The sequence below is a fragment of the Sebastes fasciatus genome, chromosome 7 (assembly GCF_043250625.1).
Source record: "Sebastes fasciatus isolate fSebFas1 chromosome 7, fSebFas1.pri, whole genome shotgun sequence".
NCBI lineage: Eukaryota > Metazoa > Chordata > Actinopteri > Perciformes > Sebastidae > Sebastes > Sebastes fasciatus.
The window spans coordinates 5,727,118-5,743,889 of NC_133801.1; the positions used below are offsets into that span (position 1 = coordinate 5,727,118).

The 16,772-nt window shown below is 40.3% G+C and overlaps 1 protein-coding gene across 1 annotated transcript; it reads right to left on the reverse strand.

Annotated features, from left to right (window-relative positions):
• Window positions 1-362: 362 nt before the first annotated feature.
• Window positions 363-11,098, reverse strand: ppp5c (protein phosphatase 5, catalytic subunit). The gene is made up of 13 exons (XM_074641199.1): window positions 10,941-11,098; window positions 7,330-7,571; window positions 4,957-5,104; window positions 4,680-4,801; window positions 4,530-4,595; window positions 3,619-3,717; window positions 3,380-3,485; window positions 3,014-3,156; window positions 2,756-2,843; window positions 2,633-2,673; window positions 2,344-2,522; window positions 1,803-1,884; window positions 363-1,514 (listed from the first exon to the last, which is right to left on the reverse strand). Exons 1-13 carry the CDS (start codon window positions 10,999-11,001, stop codon window positions 1,452-1,454), a joined length of 1,440 nt encoding a protein of 479 aa, XP_074497300.1. The 5' UTR covers window positions 11,002-11,098; the 3' UTR covers window positions 363-1,451.
• Between the last annotated feature and the right edge of the window lie 5,674 nt (window positions 11,099-16,772).

A 16,772-nucleotide genomic window follows, 5' to 3' on the forward strand; every position in this document is an offset into this window, starting at 1 on the left:
CAATAAAGTCTTAACTTTATCCATAATAATAAATCAGAATTTATTTGTTGATTATATTTCGTATTATTAATTTGAATCTGCAAAGTAACTAAAGTTATTAGATAAATATAGTGGAGTAAAATGTAAAAGATTTCCCTCTGAGATGTAGTACAGTACAAGTATGAAGTAGCAGAAAATGGAAATACTTAAGTAAAGTACCTCAATTTTACAGTACTTGAGTAAATGTACTTAACTTTCTACCCCTTATAAATAGTGTAAAAATGTACTTTTTTTTAATTTAACATCTTCATAGGTAATTGAAACAAACCCCCGCTGTGTTACAACAGTAGACAATATAAATAGACATAAATAAAGATACCAGCTTGTTTCTAAAATCACTGGACTGGATTTTTTTATTCAATATTTTTCTCCAAACATTACACGGAATCTTTAAATGATACAGTATATATACATACACATCAGTGTATTTCTTTATCTAAAAAGTTGAGGGCCATTGGACAATGCAGCTGTGCGTTTCAAGACAGGATTGCATTTTGGACGTTTTGTGTACTGAGGAGATCCACAGGTGGGTCACCAGTAGTTGGAACGTGTATCGGAGACTAGAGTGCCATCAGTGTTTGCCGTACACCAAAGCTAGTTTGGAGAGTAGACTGTGCGGGAGCTGCCGGGTGAGTGGCACGACGACGGTCGAGGGTGAAAACATGGAGAGCAGCAATATCTTCCTCAACAGGAAGCAGTGCAAATCAAATGTTACCAGCTACATGACTGAACCAACTAAATACACCACTAATGGCAGACAGCACCTTTGAGAATGTCCACTATGTTTTTGGGACTGGGATCATACATAATCATGTGCGTATTCCTGTAAAATAAAAAATAAACTGACACACTGTCGGATAGTTTCAGAAACACTGATAGACATGCTGCTCTTAACCCAGTTTACAATACTCCAAGCTGTGTACACGGGCCAACAGTACAATGCTAGGTTTCAGAGTCACAAGACGCTCCTTGTAAAAACTGAACAATCATTTTCATTACAGATCTTTGGTACATATCAGCTATTTGATCCCATCTGCTGAGTACATCAAATATGTTAAAAACCAAGCAGCTCCAAGGAGACTCGTCTGACAGGTTGGTTTCTTTACCCAGTGATGGAACACATGATCGGGTAAATGGACAACGGAAATGGGAGTTTTTTTTCCAGTTTTAACTGATAACATGAAAGAACGCACCCAGTTGTGTGTGTGGACTGGGCTGGTTTAAGTGATCTCTTCCCATCTGAACTACACCACGTGGTTTCTGTACACAACTAGCGGAAGTTTGTCAAGGAGAGGGATCCCTTGGGCTAAGCATGAGCGAGAGCATGTCCGAGCACTGTAGGGAGTGAGGTGGCTGGGATGGTTCAGGTCAGATGGGAGGTCGTCAGTGTCACAGACAGGTTAGCGTGGCCTCTACATCATCCCCATCTGCATTAGCGTGTTGGCATACGCCATGGGCTTAACATTCGGATGAGGCTGTAAAGGAGTGAGGCAGACAAACATTAGATTGTGCTTAAACGAACATTTTAAAAGCCCCAAATTAACCTTCAACAGCTTGTTGCAAAGCTAATGCATCAACTAGTAGTCACTTGTGTGTTTTTAGTAGTTATTTAAAACTAAGTTCACACTACAACCAAAACTGGTTGGGCATGATGACAAAACATGCTGAAAAAATAGGACACATCAACTCCAAAACCGGCGGTTAATAATTCTTATTAATAACCGCATTTCCCAATTTAACAATTGATAGTACAGGATACTGACCACAGCAGTGAACTGGTGAAATTCTGGCTTGAGGTCTGATCCCCTGAGATGGATATAAGCTCCTTTGTTTCCCATCTGATCACTGGAGGGAGGCAGAAAACAACACACAACAGTTAAAGGTCACAAAGTGAACAGGCCCAATAACAGCAGACTCAACACCCTCAAAACCCTTTAAAAACAGACTGATCATTGTTTGCATGATTCTGTTTAAATCGATCTGAAATAAAAACCACAATAGCTGGAGCATGCATTCTTTTTGCAGCAGAAAGCTAAGGCTTCTGTCTTTCGGGTCATCACGTTGTACGCTCATGATGATGTCATTACGTTACGTGTGAAACGTAATGAATGTGATCAAAATGTTGGTTTATTGACTTATATAAAATTTTAACTTAGGTTGTGCAAATTTAAGGGGTATGAAGCATTTGACGATACTCTGAGAAATGACATCACAGCAAGCAAAAATACCAATGTAGGCGCTGGCGGACCGTTTCTAATCTATAGTAGAGTTCAAAGAGTTAAGTTAGCCAGCGTGAGTACGTACCAGTAGTTGGGTGCTGAGAACACGGTGATGCACTTCCCTGAGTGAGTGACCTCGTAGCCCTCAGCTTTGACCTCATGACTACGCACAACGAAATCCAGCTTGTTCTGGTCCAGGAAACGCTCCGTCACATCAGGCCCGAACTGACAACTCACTCCTCGCTTGCTGACTGACCGGCCACTCTGCATGACAGAGAGAGAGAGAAGTGGACAGATTAATTCTTAATCTGAGATAGAAGTGGACTGAATGTTGCTCCAACACAAACTACTGGATACCTAATGAGGGAACTGACCTGAGGCTGTGGATCTGACCACAGGAGGTCACACATGGGACCTGTGAAAGAGCAGAGGAAGGTGTTGAGATGGTTTCTTGAAGTCGGTTTTATACTGATGGTGCATTAGGAGTCCGAGCCTACCTGAGTCTGGAGGCTGTCTGTTCCTTTCAATCTTCCTGAGGTCCTCCAATGTGACACCATCTTCACTGAACAGTCCACCATGCATAACCTGAGAAGGAGAATCTTATTACGTCCGGGCCAAACTGCCTACCTTCACAGCAAAACAGCATATTGACATCATACCAGCAACATCACACCTTTCACTACAGTTTCAAAGTCTAAATCCGTAGTCCTACTGTGGGTCAGCCCGGACAGCTGAGCGACAATGCCACCGCTTACCAGTACTTTGCTGTTGATACATTGTGCAAGAGGCAGCCACTGGAAGACCTCGCTGAACAGCTGGAACATCTGGGCTGTGTACTTGGCTTTGACCTCCCCTTCAAATCCATACATCTGGTTCATGTTGTCTGTCTCGTGGTTACCTGCATGTAAAAATCTTGATTTAACAACCCTGTTTACATAACTTCATACGTTAACAAGGTACACGAAAAAGGCTAACGAATGAATTTCAGTGTTGTACTTTGAACTTTATGACAGCACACGTGTTAAGTGTGACACATTAACGTGACATGTTACAGCACACATCTGCAAACACTCCACATGCATCCACAGACTCGTGCACAGGCACACTGTAGGCGCTCTCACCTCGAAGCAAGAAGAAGTTTTCGGGGAAGAGCAGCTTGAAGCCAAAGAGGGTGAGAATGACCTCAAGAGAGAACGAGCCGCGATCCACAAAGTCACCATTGAACAGCTGAATTTTGTAGTTAAGCATCATGACGCACAAGTGTTGATGTTTTAGACACAGAATGGTACAAACAAGGAGGATGACGGCACCAAACAGAGATGTAAAAGCTGATGGATGGCTGTCAACCAGAAAAGGATACGTAGGGGTTGGTCTCTGAGGGTAAGCCATTCAACTTGAAGATGTTCAGGAGATCGTAGTATTGCCCATGAGTGTCACCACAAATTGTTATTTTTTCTGCCTGTCAAAGAGAAACAGAACACCTTAAATAGATAACAGTATAAAACAACAGGAATATTGTGTTTTATTTACTCTCGTGCTGTGACTCTAAAGGCCCAGACACACCAAGCCGACATCAAAGAACTAGCGGAGATGAAGGCCGACTGTAGAGTCGCCTCACGTCGCCTTTGTCTTAGCCGATGAGTTGCATTTGAACACGCCGCAAAGATGACAGCCGACGGACAGTTAGCACTTAAGTTCTGCGTCTGCGTGAGATGAAATAACTCTCCACACCAGCAGGCGGCAGTAGTCTGTATTCGTCATTCAAAAAGGGAAACCTGAAGACCGAAGACGGCGGATATACCGACTATTTCACACCACTCTCACTCACCACTTAGCTTCATTCCAGATGGCCATGTTGCTGTGAAAATATCCGTGTAATGATCAGATGAGAAGAGCCTTCTGTGTTTTTCCTCTTTACTTTACTCGTTGGCTTGCTTTCCTCACTTCCCTTCTCTTCTCTTGCACCGATTCGTTTAAGCTGAACATCCAATCAGAGTGATTTCTCTCGCCGACGGACGCCGGTCAACATGCTGAATCGGCCGACTAGAGCCGACGGTGAAAAAAATAGACCGACAGACGCTCACCGATGGCCCCAAACTGTCCGACATACAACCATCTGCTTGGTGTGTCAAGGCTTTAACCCCTGGAATCCTATTATGAGCTGATCAAAGAATATATGTCTACTGTTGCACTCAATGTATATGAACTAATAGCAACTTTAAAATAGCATCTTTTAGTCACTTCACTAGTGATTATCTGCAAAGCGCTCACCTCTTTTAATGTGATCTCAATAAGACTCGGTAGTTTCGATAGAAGATCTTTAACTTGCACCAAAATCTGAAAGAAAACAAAAAAAGTTTAATTACAGGTTCATGCATGTTTCCTTCAGTCAGTGTGATTCATGTGAACAAACATGTTTACCTGATAAGCACACTTTCTGTGCAGCTTCTTCTGGTCGTTGAACCAATCCATCATCTCCTGCATGAACTTCAATGTGACCTTCCCGTCCTCAAGTTGGGGGCCGTCATAGTCGTCCTCAATCGCTGCAACACAAGATTATCTTCATTTAAGATGACACATCATGAAGTAAAGAATCACACAATGTTCACACTTGTGTATATTTGTTTTACAGCACAAATTTGATCAAAGCACATTATGATTACAGATAAATATTTGCTGAATAACACTGGAAACTTACTCATGTTCTCGATGTCCAGAGAGTCAACGACAGATTTTTTAATCTCATCGCTGGCGATGGCTCTCTCGAAAGCCTTCTGTTTCACAATCTTGTTACATTCCTGATACTTCATCCTCGCATCCTTGTCATTTGGTCGAACCCTCACTACCTATCAACAGAACAGGGAAATGAAATAAATCAACCACACTGGTTAATCATCAACTGGCATCAAGGAAGACATAGGGAAATTGACTCAGTGCAGCTGTAAAGACCAGCAATGTAAACAGCAATAAAAGTATATTACGGTTTTAATTCTGCAGTTTATACTGGATGAAAAATATTGAAACCATTTACAGTCACTGTTGCACCCATCAGGGCTCTAGCCTGTAATCAAAATGGGCCCATATGCGATACGTTTTTTTGAGTGCGAGTAAAAATTTCTTGTGGTCACATTCATGCGAGTGCATGACACAGAGACATCAGCCACTAGCCCCTTTCACACAGAGTTTCCGCAATACTGCCGTAAAGAACATCCGCCGTTATGCCAGCTTTGCTTTTTCACACTGGACTAGACAACGGCGGCTGTCCCGGTGTGTGATTTTAGATATCACGCCGGAATCGCAAAAGCAAACGGGGTGTGATGTTAAACACAACAGCATTGGCGTCTAGTGTGTGTGAGCGTTTAGTTCCGATGTGCCAGCTGTCCCTTTCACACAGACATCGGCTCGGCTCTGTGACGACCTCCACTGCTGGCTCAGCGGCTGTCTCCCTATACCGCCTCCGTACCTTTCCTACAGAAGAGCGAGGAAGAATAACGGCACAACATTTCCGCCTTGAACAGGCTGTGTGAAATGGATTACTGTCTACTGCATCCATCCCAACTGCTCACAGGACCGTATTTGTGCACACGGAGCAGAAATGCTCCAGCGTGAGGATGTTTTTACGCTCGCTCTGTGCGTTTATATCACGTGCATGTGCCCGGTTTTTATGTGCGCGGTTTGAGACTAATTAAACGCCATATGCGTGTACGTAACGGTGCACAGCGCGTGATGTGCATGTACTTAGTGGTGGAAAACTTTACTAAACGATCCATTTAGCTGTTACCATGTTCCAAAAATGAAGCGGTCTAAAGCAGATTATTTTAAAAAGCAGAGAGAGGAGGAGGCTGGTGGTGAGGAAGAGACAACGACAAGTTTGGACTCGCCACTGATGATGAAAGTTCAGACAGGGACTAGAGACTGACTGAACCAGTGTCATTGATTAATACCAGAGGAGGAAGAAGTACTAAGATCTTTGACTTAAGTAAAAAGACTAATAACACAAAGTAGTAAAAAGTAAGTACATAATCAAGAAAATGTACTTAAAGTATAAAAACAAAAGTACTCACTATGCAGCCAAATGGGCCCTTTACATTATAAATTATTAGATTATTATTGATCCAGTAACATGCATATTTTTTTATGTTATAGCTGGCTGCAATAGAGCTAATTATTAATTTTCAATACTGTTGGGTGGTTTAATTCAATGTATAACAATGCATTGTGTTGCATATACTCATTATAAATAAATGTAGTGAAGTAAAAGGTACAATATTTCCCTCTGAAATGTAGTGGAGAAGAACGTAGCCTCAAAACTGTACTTAAATACTTTCCACCACTGATTAATACCATGCGGTAACACAAAAAAGGTGCATCCAAATCATGTACTGGTACTGAGAAAGTTGATAATAGGAAAAGTCAGTCTGGAGCCCTGCCTACACATCTATAGATCTATAAATACATATAAATCCAGCTCCAACCTCTCATAGCTTCATGAGGATTATCTCTCATTTTCTGTTGTCATGGTGCGTGGTCCAGTTTGTGCAGTAAATGTCTATGCTATGACTATGGCTGAGCTTCAGAGGTCTTTGTTGCCAAAGCCCTGGTATATTTATATTCCTTACAGCACGACAAACAATAGAAACTAAATAGCTGTGGTTTGAGTGCCTTCAAACTGGATCTAATTGGCATCATGACTGGATTAAAGGATAATCCCTATTTCAGGCTGTTAAAGTAACATGAAGAGCCTAACTCATAGTGACAGATCAACAGATGGAACAGGACAGGAGAGCTCTTTCTTATGAGAAATGCACATTTAGTTGTGTTTAGCTGCGCACATTGCTCAGGTCTCACATGTTGTAGGTGCTGGAAGTCAATTTATCTTTGTTTTGACTTTGTTTAGTTTAGACATTGAGGCTTTTACTGCTAAACTACCTCAACTTCATCACAGCACGCAGGTTTCCGTTGCTTAGTAAGCGGTACGGCTGGCGTTTTCCACACGTTTTTAGACGCGGCATGTGTACGGCCCCTTATAGGTTCAGACTACATGGCGGTTGAAAGATGCTATATTTCTTACCGTCTCGTAGTCCTTAAGTGCAGCCTTGAACTTGCCCAGTGCCATGTTGGAGGTGGCGCGGCGGTAATACCCCTTGATGTAGTTTTTGTCTATCTCCAGGGCCTTTGTAGCATCAGCCAGGGCGTACCCGTAGCACTCAGTGCGCAGGTACGCCAGGCTTCGGTTGCTGAAGTAGACAGCATTGGTTGGATTGACCTCCAAGGCCTCCGAGTAGTACTTGATTGCATTTTCATAGTCTTTATCTGGAAAACAAATGTCACATCTTCATTGGAGTTTGTTGGGTTCTACAAAGTTACAATAAAACTGTCAGAAACACGGCAAGTAATACAGATGTATTATTCTTTTTCCTGCTAGAACTGATGGAAGATTTTGACAATAATGCTTAAATAAAATATCAACAACGTGCTTTATTCAATACCTCAAGATAAATAATGTGACGATATTCGGTATATGAATAGTGGTGGATTTATTTAATATACTTTTATTAATTCAACATTTAATCTACAGTATGAGTGGGCGATATGGCGTCTGAGAGGAGTTATTAGTAATGCAGATCTTGTTCATTTCACTAAATCCAGGAACAACATTTTAGCTAAATCAAATTGTTAAAATAATCCAAATCCCAAATGACATGTGGGTCACCATATTCATACCTTCAATATATAATATTTCATCTCCATGCCACACACACACTAACATCTGTGCATGTTCGATTCTGCACACTTTGGGAAAAAGGAAGTTATGAAACAGTGAAAACTTCCTTTAATCCCATTAGTGTGCAAATGATAAGGTAACAGCCAATATCACTGCCATGACACATGCTATTCTTATTATTTCCACTCTGTACGGCAAACCTAATTGTAAAATATAGCATTTCATATTGCGTACTAAACACAGATGTAATTTCAGACATTTCCTGAATTAAGGCTCCATTAGTAAATTCAGTTTATAGCCAATACAAAGATGCACTTATCTCAGTGAAATGTTTACGTTTGACATGCATTTGCTTGTTTCTAACCAGTTGGGTGTATTTGATCGTAATTGTTGATTTCCTTACAGTAGACAACAAACTAAACCAGGTTTTGCAGTTTTGTAATATCTGCCATTAAGCAAGCATCAACTGCCACAATGTACTAGTTTGACATGATAAATCTCTCTGACATGAAGAAATAAGTTTTAATATCAGGAGAGGTGATGGCACATTTAAACTACAATTGCCCATGAATGATAGTTAGTAAATATCTAACCCTGTCCTGCTGTTTATGTTATGCAGTATACCTCAGATATTCCCGCCCATCCTACAATAGACAACCTTTCCCTGATATCTGCTCTGAGTCTGACTCATCATTGTCTCTCAGCCCTCTAGAAACTTCAACCTAAAGGGATCATGTTGAAAGCTAATATCTATATCATCAATAACATTAGTAATATCCTATAGTGTTTTGCATTAGGAAGAACAGGCAACTGAGTGACATTTTGAAATACACCTAAATTAACAAGTATTCAAAACAGAGATTACAGAGTGGACCAACGGAAGAGAACTTGGCTTTCGTTATAGATGATTAGGATTATGATGATTGATTCTCTCTGTCAGCTGCAGTTTAAACATGTGAATTTAAGCACGTTCATGTATGACTGTATGTATGATCCATATTTTATGCGTGTATGGACATTGTGACTTTGGTATGTTGTGTGATGCAGTGGCCTAGAGCCCAAGACAAATTTCCCTGTGGGAAAATAAAGTATATCTTATCTTAATTAGACTCAAATGTTAAGCTACCCAGCAGTATATAAAGTAACTAAAATTGGCTCCATCTTTACCAGCTGTAACATTAAAGTGATGAACTGCATTCATGCTTCAGTAATTATAATCCAGTAATATAATATATATGAATCTGAAACTGGGCCATATTTCTTCATAATGAGCACTTTTGGTCCTTTATTTTGATTTTTTTTTTATTTAATTTGAGGAAAACTGTCATAGTATAAAGAACACACCACCATATGCATCATCTGAGTCATTTTTTTTAACTTTTTTTATGCAATCAGAATAGTAGGATTTTCATAGAACGCATATCTTTGCAAATAAAATTAAGTATTGACTGAGTTAATCTTTGCATAATAAACTATTAATTAGAAATTGATTTGCAATGTATTGCAATACTCAATATTTTAGATATTTTCTACCACTCCTAGTAAACACTGAGTCAGTGGTACCAGACAGTAGAAATATGGATCATGTAACCTTAATCACTGACTATTTTGCAATTTAGGAATTGCTTTTAAAAAAAATATTAAGGAAAACGTATCTGCCATGGTGGCAGGTGATCTGAAATGTTTTACCTGCCACAACGAACATTTACTCTGTCTTAGCCCCCAACCCTCTGGAATCATCTCCCCCAATCTATTAGAGCTGCTGAATCTCTGGACTGTTTTAAGCAGCTTCTAAAAACCCATCTTTATAGGCAAGTCTTTCTATAGGCCTCATCCACATGTGTGTTTGTTTTTGTTTGATCTGTTTCTGTATTTAATATTGTAATTTTTCCTGTATTTCATCATTGTTTGATGCTTCATTTGTGTGTGAAGCACTTTGTAACTGTGTGTTTTAAAAGGTGCTATATAAATAAAGCTTTACTTACTTACCCTGTATTTGGCAGGTGACAGGTGCTCATTTCATTCCCTGACTGTAGTACAGTATTGATACTTTTAAGATCTGAATAACTTCCACCACTGATGATAATAATAATATATGTCTTGGACCAAATCGGAGGTGCAATGTGACTGGCATTATTCACATCCTTTCAAAATGAACTGGCCTAATAATAATAATCTTAATTAATAAACAGTAACAGTATTGATTATTGGAACAATGTGACTGTTATTATTTACATCCTTTCTAAATGAACTGCCTCAGGCTTAATATTAATAATAATTTAGATTATTATTAATAACCATATTGATTATTGGAACAATGTGATTGCTGTTAGACTCTGCTGTTCAGGCACATGCTGTCTAACAGAATATTCTAGCAGAGTTGTATCTGAATCTCCCTTTAAGCTAACTGAGACTCTGTAACACGACTGAATACAAACCAGAGAACACAACATGCTCAAAAAAACACATGAAAAGCACCAAATCCGAGCAAGTTAGCTGTGTTTCATATATATATATACACACACACGACACGTGTGGCAGCAGCATGTGTGAACGTCGATGCTGATGTTGTGCTGGCTGCTAGCTGTTAGGTGTTAGCTGCTAGCTATTAGCTGCTAGCTGTTATCTGCTAGCTGCTAGCTGTTAGCTGTTAGCTGTTAGCTGCTAGCTGTTAGCTGCTAGCTATTAGCTGCTAGCTGTTATCTGTTAGCTGCTAGCTGCTAGCTATTAGCTGTTAGCTGCTAGCTGTTAGCTGTTAGCTGCTAATCCAATGAATGGAGGTTGACAGTGTTAGCATGCTTCCACAGCGCTGTTAGCTTAGCTTCATCATTAGCCACCGGCTCCCGTTTGGAGCGTTTTACGACACATTAACGTGTCTACTGTGATGAATAGAGACATGTGAGTGTGTTATAAGGTGCTGGTGGAAGCCGTCGACCTGTCAGGTGCGTCACATTTACCTTTAAAGAACTTATTCGCCTTCTCCTTCAGCAGCTCTGCATCATTACCTCCCTCCGCCATCTTCTTCTCTTCTGCCGTCTTCCGATTAGTCTGCCATTGACTGCACCGGTCGCAAAAGGTCGCAAAGACCTTTTTTTTTTGGCTCCAAATATTCAAAGTATTTTTTTTTTTTTTTTTTTGTAAATATGTTTTATTGATTTTCAAAGATTTTATCCCACAAAAATAACAGATACAAACATTTATAAATAAAAAAAATAGATATCATTCATCAGATCTCAAAGTAATTGTTTTAGTTAACTTTACTTACTGTTTTGCTGCAGATAGATTATTTCTTAATATATGGAAAACACAGCTTGCAGTGCGAAATTATTTTTCAGTTCTAAGAAAATTGTAATTAAATTGAATCATTAGTGTTATTTAAATGTTTATTACTTGAAAAAAATATAGATTAGATTAACTTTATTGTCATTGCAGCACAGGTACTGAGACAACAAAATGCACTTAAGCATCCAACCAGAAGTGCAAAAGCAGTAAAGTGCAGAGTAATGCACAGAATAATGTATAAAATACAGAATAAATATATTGTGGAATAAACAGTAAGGGGTATGAATACATTATGATATATACAGTAGGGGCAATGGGCTATGAACAGTATGTATAAATACACTAAAATACATAGGCAGTGCATGTACAGCCATATAGTTACAGGTAATGCTAATAGTAGACATACCGTTAATATTAGTGTTATTAAAGTAGTGTTATTAGTGTTCTTAAAATGAAAAATACAACAAACACTGTAGTAAAAACAAAGAAACTTTAATAAAAATATAAAAAAAGAAACTATATAACTATATAAGAAATTGGTTCTCAATTAATAAGCCTAATGCAAAACTATAATACACCAGTTCAGTTTAAACTGGGGCTGTTAATTGATTAAAATAGTTAATTGCGATTAATCGCATATTTTTTAAATTTTTTAATCTGTTCAAAATGTACCTTAAAGGGAGATTTGTCAAGTGTTTAATACTCATCAACATGGGAGTGAGCAAATATGCTTTCTTTATGCAAATGTATTAAATACTGAAAATCAATTAACAACACAAAACAATGACAAATGTTATCCAGAAACCCTCACAGCTACTGCATGTCGCATTAACTTTGACAGCCCTAGTTTAAACTATTCTTTGGTAAATTCATATGTGCATCTTTTTTGAGGTTTTTATGCCTGAGAAGGAAACTGGCAGTTTTTGTGAGGGTTTTCCATATTGATTGTTGCTACGTTTTATGTTTTCCTGTCCAATAATAATTTCCTTTTGTGTAAGTAATAAAACGCGTGTGTGTGGGTGGTTAGGTGTGAGACTGAGAGATATTGACAATGACATTTCAAAGCTAAAGGTATAATATGTCAAGTAGGAATAATATCTCCATTTCTGTTCTTTTAGTTTATTAACCAGCAGAGGTCAGTATAGGACTTCACTAAAATACAGATGAAATGAAGCAGCATAACCGGTTGGGTTTACAGGGAATTCTGTCCATGTGAGGTTAACCAGAAAAAATGTTGAGATGGTGAGTAACGTGTTACAACCGAATCATTAGCTGGAGATTAGGTAAATGATTCACGTCGGAGCCAATTTCCCCTGGCTTGTCTTGAATCAGGACTTTGATTTTGAGAGATGCTCCGTTCTCATGTCTCTGCCTCTATGACTGAACTGCAAAAATATTCCAATAAATTAAAATGATGTAACACAAAAGCCTCAGTCACAAGTCCTTTTGGTCGTAATCCAGATGCCTCAAGGATTGAGGAAGTTACAGTGGAAGTTTCCTACCTCCGGGCAACCACAGATATACGGAGGGACAAATGTGGCACAGGTGCACATCTACACAACTTTAGTCACCCACACATGGCATCTGACGCACCCCGGCCTCAAACAACTGGTTGGCAAAAACATCACGCAAACTTTAAGCAGAAACACACCCAAGCTGAGACTCGAAACTCTCATCACGTTCTCATCCCAACTCGTCAAATACTGATGCTTTGTCAGGACCCCTTGCCGTGCTCGGTACCCCAGCGCCTCAAGCTGTGGCGCTCCACTACGGTCGCAGTAAACACGTGGTTAACGTTGTGGTTTCAAAGAAAAAAATAGCTTAGGTTTAAGCAACATAACCACTTCGTTAGGTTTAGGAAAAAAACATCATGGTTTGGCTTAAAACTATTACGTTTGTAAAGGGAAAGTGAAAGTTAACGTTGTGGACACATTGAATTATGAACAGGCTTCTGTTCTCATTCCAAGGGCGTCAAATGCTGACGCTTTGTCTCGGCCGTCGGCGTTCGATAATGCCACACAAGGCACCCTTTATGAGACGCACGGGGCTTTCCAGTAACTACAATGTAAATCCAACGGCAGCAACAGTAAACGCTCAGGGAAAGTGCTGTGGTGACGTAGTTTAAAGAGATAAAGAAACACACCGGGCGGGCGGGATGGGAGGTGGATGGGTCCAACAAACATAAGGCTTTCATCCAGGAGACCGCTGTTCATGTCCGTGCGTTACGTTTCACTTTCACATTACAATCAGCTGTTCATTTGTGTCCTGTGTTCACAATCTTTAGTTTCATTTTCATTGTAGCCTACAAACGTAGTCATTTTAAGCACAACCATGTTGTTTTTCCCTAAACTTTAATAAGTGGTTTTGTTGCCTAAACCTAAGCAAGTGTTTTGATTAATTCACAACATTAGGCATGTGTTTACTGTGACTGAAAAGTGACGCAGAGGGGTCTGACATAGCGTCAGTATGTGAGGAGTTGGGATGAGAATGTGTTGAGTAAACCCGTGGATAACGTTGTGAATTCAAACAAAAACACTTGTTTAGGTTTAGGTAACAACCATAACCATAACCATGGTTTGGGTTCAAATTACTACGTTTGTAAAGTGAAAGTGAAACGTTGTGAACGCAAATAGCGTGTTGTTGGTTTCACACAGGACACGAACAGCAGTCTCCTGGATGAGAGCCATGTGTTTGTTGGAGTCATTCACCACCTCTTCCTTGTTTTTTTGCTCTTCAAACTACGTCACCAGTCCCCACAGTCCCCGACCACTTTCTGTGAGCGTTTAATATTGACACGGACGGGTTTACATCGAAGTTACTCTGAAGTCTCATACAGACGCTAAAGGGTGCCTTGTGCGTTAGTATTTGACGTCCTTGTGAATGAGTGACTGAAACTCTACACTCAAAAAGAGCTGTGGTGAGTGGAGTCAGGAGAGAGAAGGACATCTGTCTTGTGTACCAGAAAGGAAAAGTCAACCCTTTGAGATATAGGTTTGTGGTTTTGGTGTGTTTGGGTTATAGATGGTTATAGGGTTACAAGTTCAACAGAATGAGAGACGTTCAAGAGAGGCATGTGACACAGAGGATACAGCCCAGTCCAGTCTGCCGCCCTGACTCACAAGCGACATCCCGCAGCGAAGAGTAAGAGGCCAAGCAGCCGGGTGACTCACCGTGACCCCTGTCGAACACTTACTTACCCCACACTTTCTCTCAGCTAGAGCACCTATGAGTCGTCGCTTTCTCTGAGCCATAACACGTCTAGCTCTGTGATGGTTTTACTAGTAGCGCTTGAGGGAAGGTGGGGAGAAAAAAAAAAAAACAACGACGAGATTGACTGGGAACGAGCTGACGTTACCGCCTCAGCCCCACATGAGAGTAAACGCAGACAGTGAGTGGGAGAGACGGGCTGTGGGAGGGAGAGAGGGAGAGAGAGAATCTGGCTAGAACGGGGAGAACGGAGGAGGGAGGAGGGAAATTGCTGTCCTCTTGGGTGTACGATGCATGAGCGTGGGCTTCGGAGGGGTCCTGAGAAAGTTAAAACAAACAACGAGTGGAGGAGCGCAGAGATATACGAGCAACCAGAGAAAGAGACACGTGAAGGTCAGGGCGAATGTGAGTGACATTCCAGGGTCGCGAGCCAATGAATGATGAGGCCTCCGAGCGAGCGGAGTATACGTTACATAGGCCTGATCCAGACCCTCTTACTATTTATCATCCTGTAGCATAAGTGTTTTGAACAACCCTTTTATACTCCACCCCCTTTAACCGTCATGTCAGACTTTGTAGAAGCTGAAATAGCAGCAGTCTTGTTTCCCCTCCTCTGCTCCACTCTGTCCAAATAATTCACTAATGAGAGCTTGACTCCAGGGGGTCTGTGGGGGGTCGCACTTATTTGAACCATGTGTTTTTCTAGCGGGCAGGCCAAAGGACTTCAAGCGAAATTAAAGATAAACTGAGGGGAAAAAAAACTCATCCTCTAGAGCTCTACCCTTCCTCCTTTTCCTTATTTCCCTCTATCTTTTCCTGTGCTTAGTTTAGACATTTTAGTTCCTCTGTATTTTACTGATCTGTCTCTTTGAGTCATCTACGAATTGCTCACATTATACGTCTCTCCTGCATGTACCAGTACGATCAGTGTGTAAATCAACATCCTGACATGACACATCGCATCGTATTTGGGGAGTGAGGAGTCGGAAATTTCATGTAGTTGGAAAAAGCAACATGATGCATACCTGCCTGAAAAGTCTGTTTTACCTTTTCCACATTAACCCCCCCACCCTCTCTGTTTTCTCTTGGTGTTGTACCCAGGGGGGTTGGAGGGGTGGAGACTGGAGGAGGGTATAGAAAGTAATTGTGTTTATATTTTGTTGAGCGTCTGTTTACATTTCTTGTAGGGCTGTTTTAACTATAAAGTCGGGTTGTTACCTTCAGTGCCTGCAATGAAATCAGCCGCAGTGGGAGTCCTGGTTTTATAAGAATCTGAGTCCAGATGAACTTAATGTTTTGCTTTGTTTGTTTCTTAAAATTCTTCTCTAACTTTTGCATTTAAACACATTTTTTAGTTATGGAGTTATTCAATAAGGGTTTAGTTAACCCTAAGAGCCCACATGGACCTGATTTTGTCTTTTTATGGGGGATTTAGAAGGTCAACAGTATCTATCATGTGGTGTACATCATCTGAAAGCGATTCATTTGAAATGCAGCTCAAAATGCAGCTTAGAAATAGATTGCGAAACATTATGATAGAAGTATATGATGACCATTCCCATGCTCACTTATGTCTCCTACGGTTTTTGCAGCCATTTTTGGGTTGATATCATTTGTTACGCATATTTGGTGCTGACTTTAATCATTTTTTACCACTCGAGAATTGATAAAAATGATCAAAAAAACGCTCCAAAATACCACATTAAAAAGGGAGTGACTGATACTCTTTGATCAACTTAATGTTATTGAAGTATAACAACCCTAAATAACACTTCAGTTATTCCTATGCTTGATCATAACGACTTAATATGACCTAAAACCTAGGTGTTATTTTTATTCTGAATTGTTATTTGATACTCACGTGACAGTGGTGCAGTCCTGCTTTGCCCAACTAAGACAGCTTACCAAGATCAGGTCATTCCTTTCATCTGCAGACTTAGAAAATGTCATCCATGCTTTTATCTCCTCAACAAACTTTATTCTGGTGTTAGCAGGGGAAAACATCCAAGGGCTGCAGATGATAAAAAAAAAACCCGCTGCTGCTAAGAGAAGAGACCACATCATACCGATTCTTGCTGCCCTTCACTGGTTGAGTTTTAGATTTGATTTTAAGACTTTACTGCTTGTTTTGAAAGCCTTGAATGGTTTGGCTCCTGCCTGCTGCTTGAGATCCTCTGGCAGGATCCTGGACCGGGCTTTTACTGTCTGAGCCCCTCAGCTGTGCAAACTCAGCGTCTTCCTTTAAATCTCATCTTAAGACTTGTGGCTTTTTCTTAACTGCTAGTATATTGTTGTAACTA

Bases quoted from the DNA above. Each gene is read 5' to 3' on its own strand.
- ppp5c (XM_074641199.1), bottom strand. From the start codon at position 11,001: ATGGCGGAGGGAGGTAATGATGCAGAGCTGCTGAAGGAGAAGGCGAAT. The intron at 4,596-4,679 runs GTAAACATGTTT...GTTTTCTTTCAG, and splicing joins ACAGAAAGTGTGCTTATCAG to ATTTTGGTGCAAGTTAAAGA. The intron at 1,885-2,343 runs GTACGTACTCAC...GCCTCCCTCCAG, and splicing joins TTCTCAGCACCCAACTACTG to TGATCAGATGGGAAACAAAG.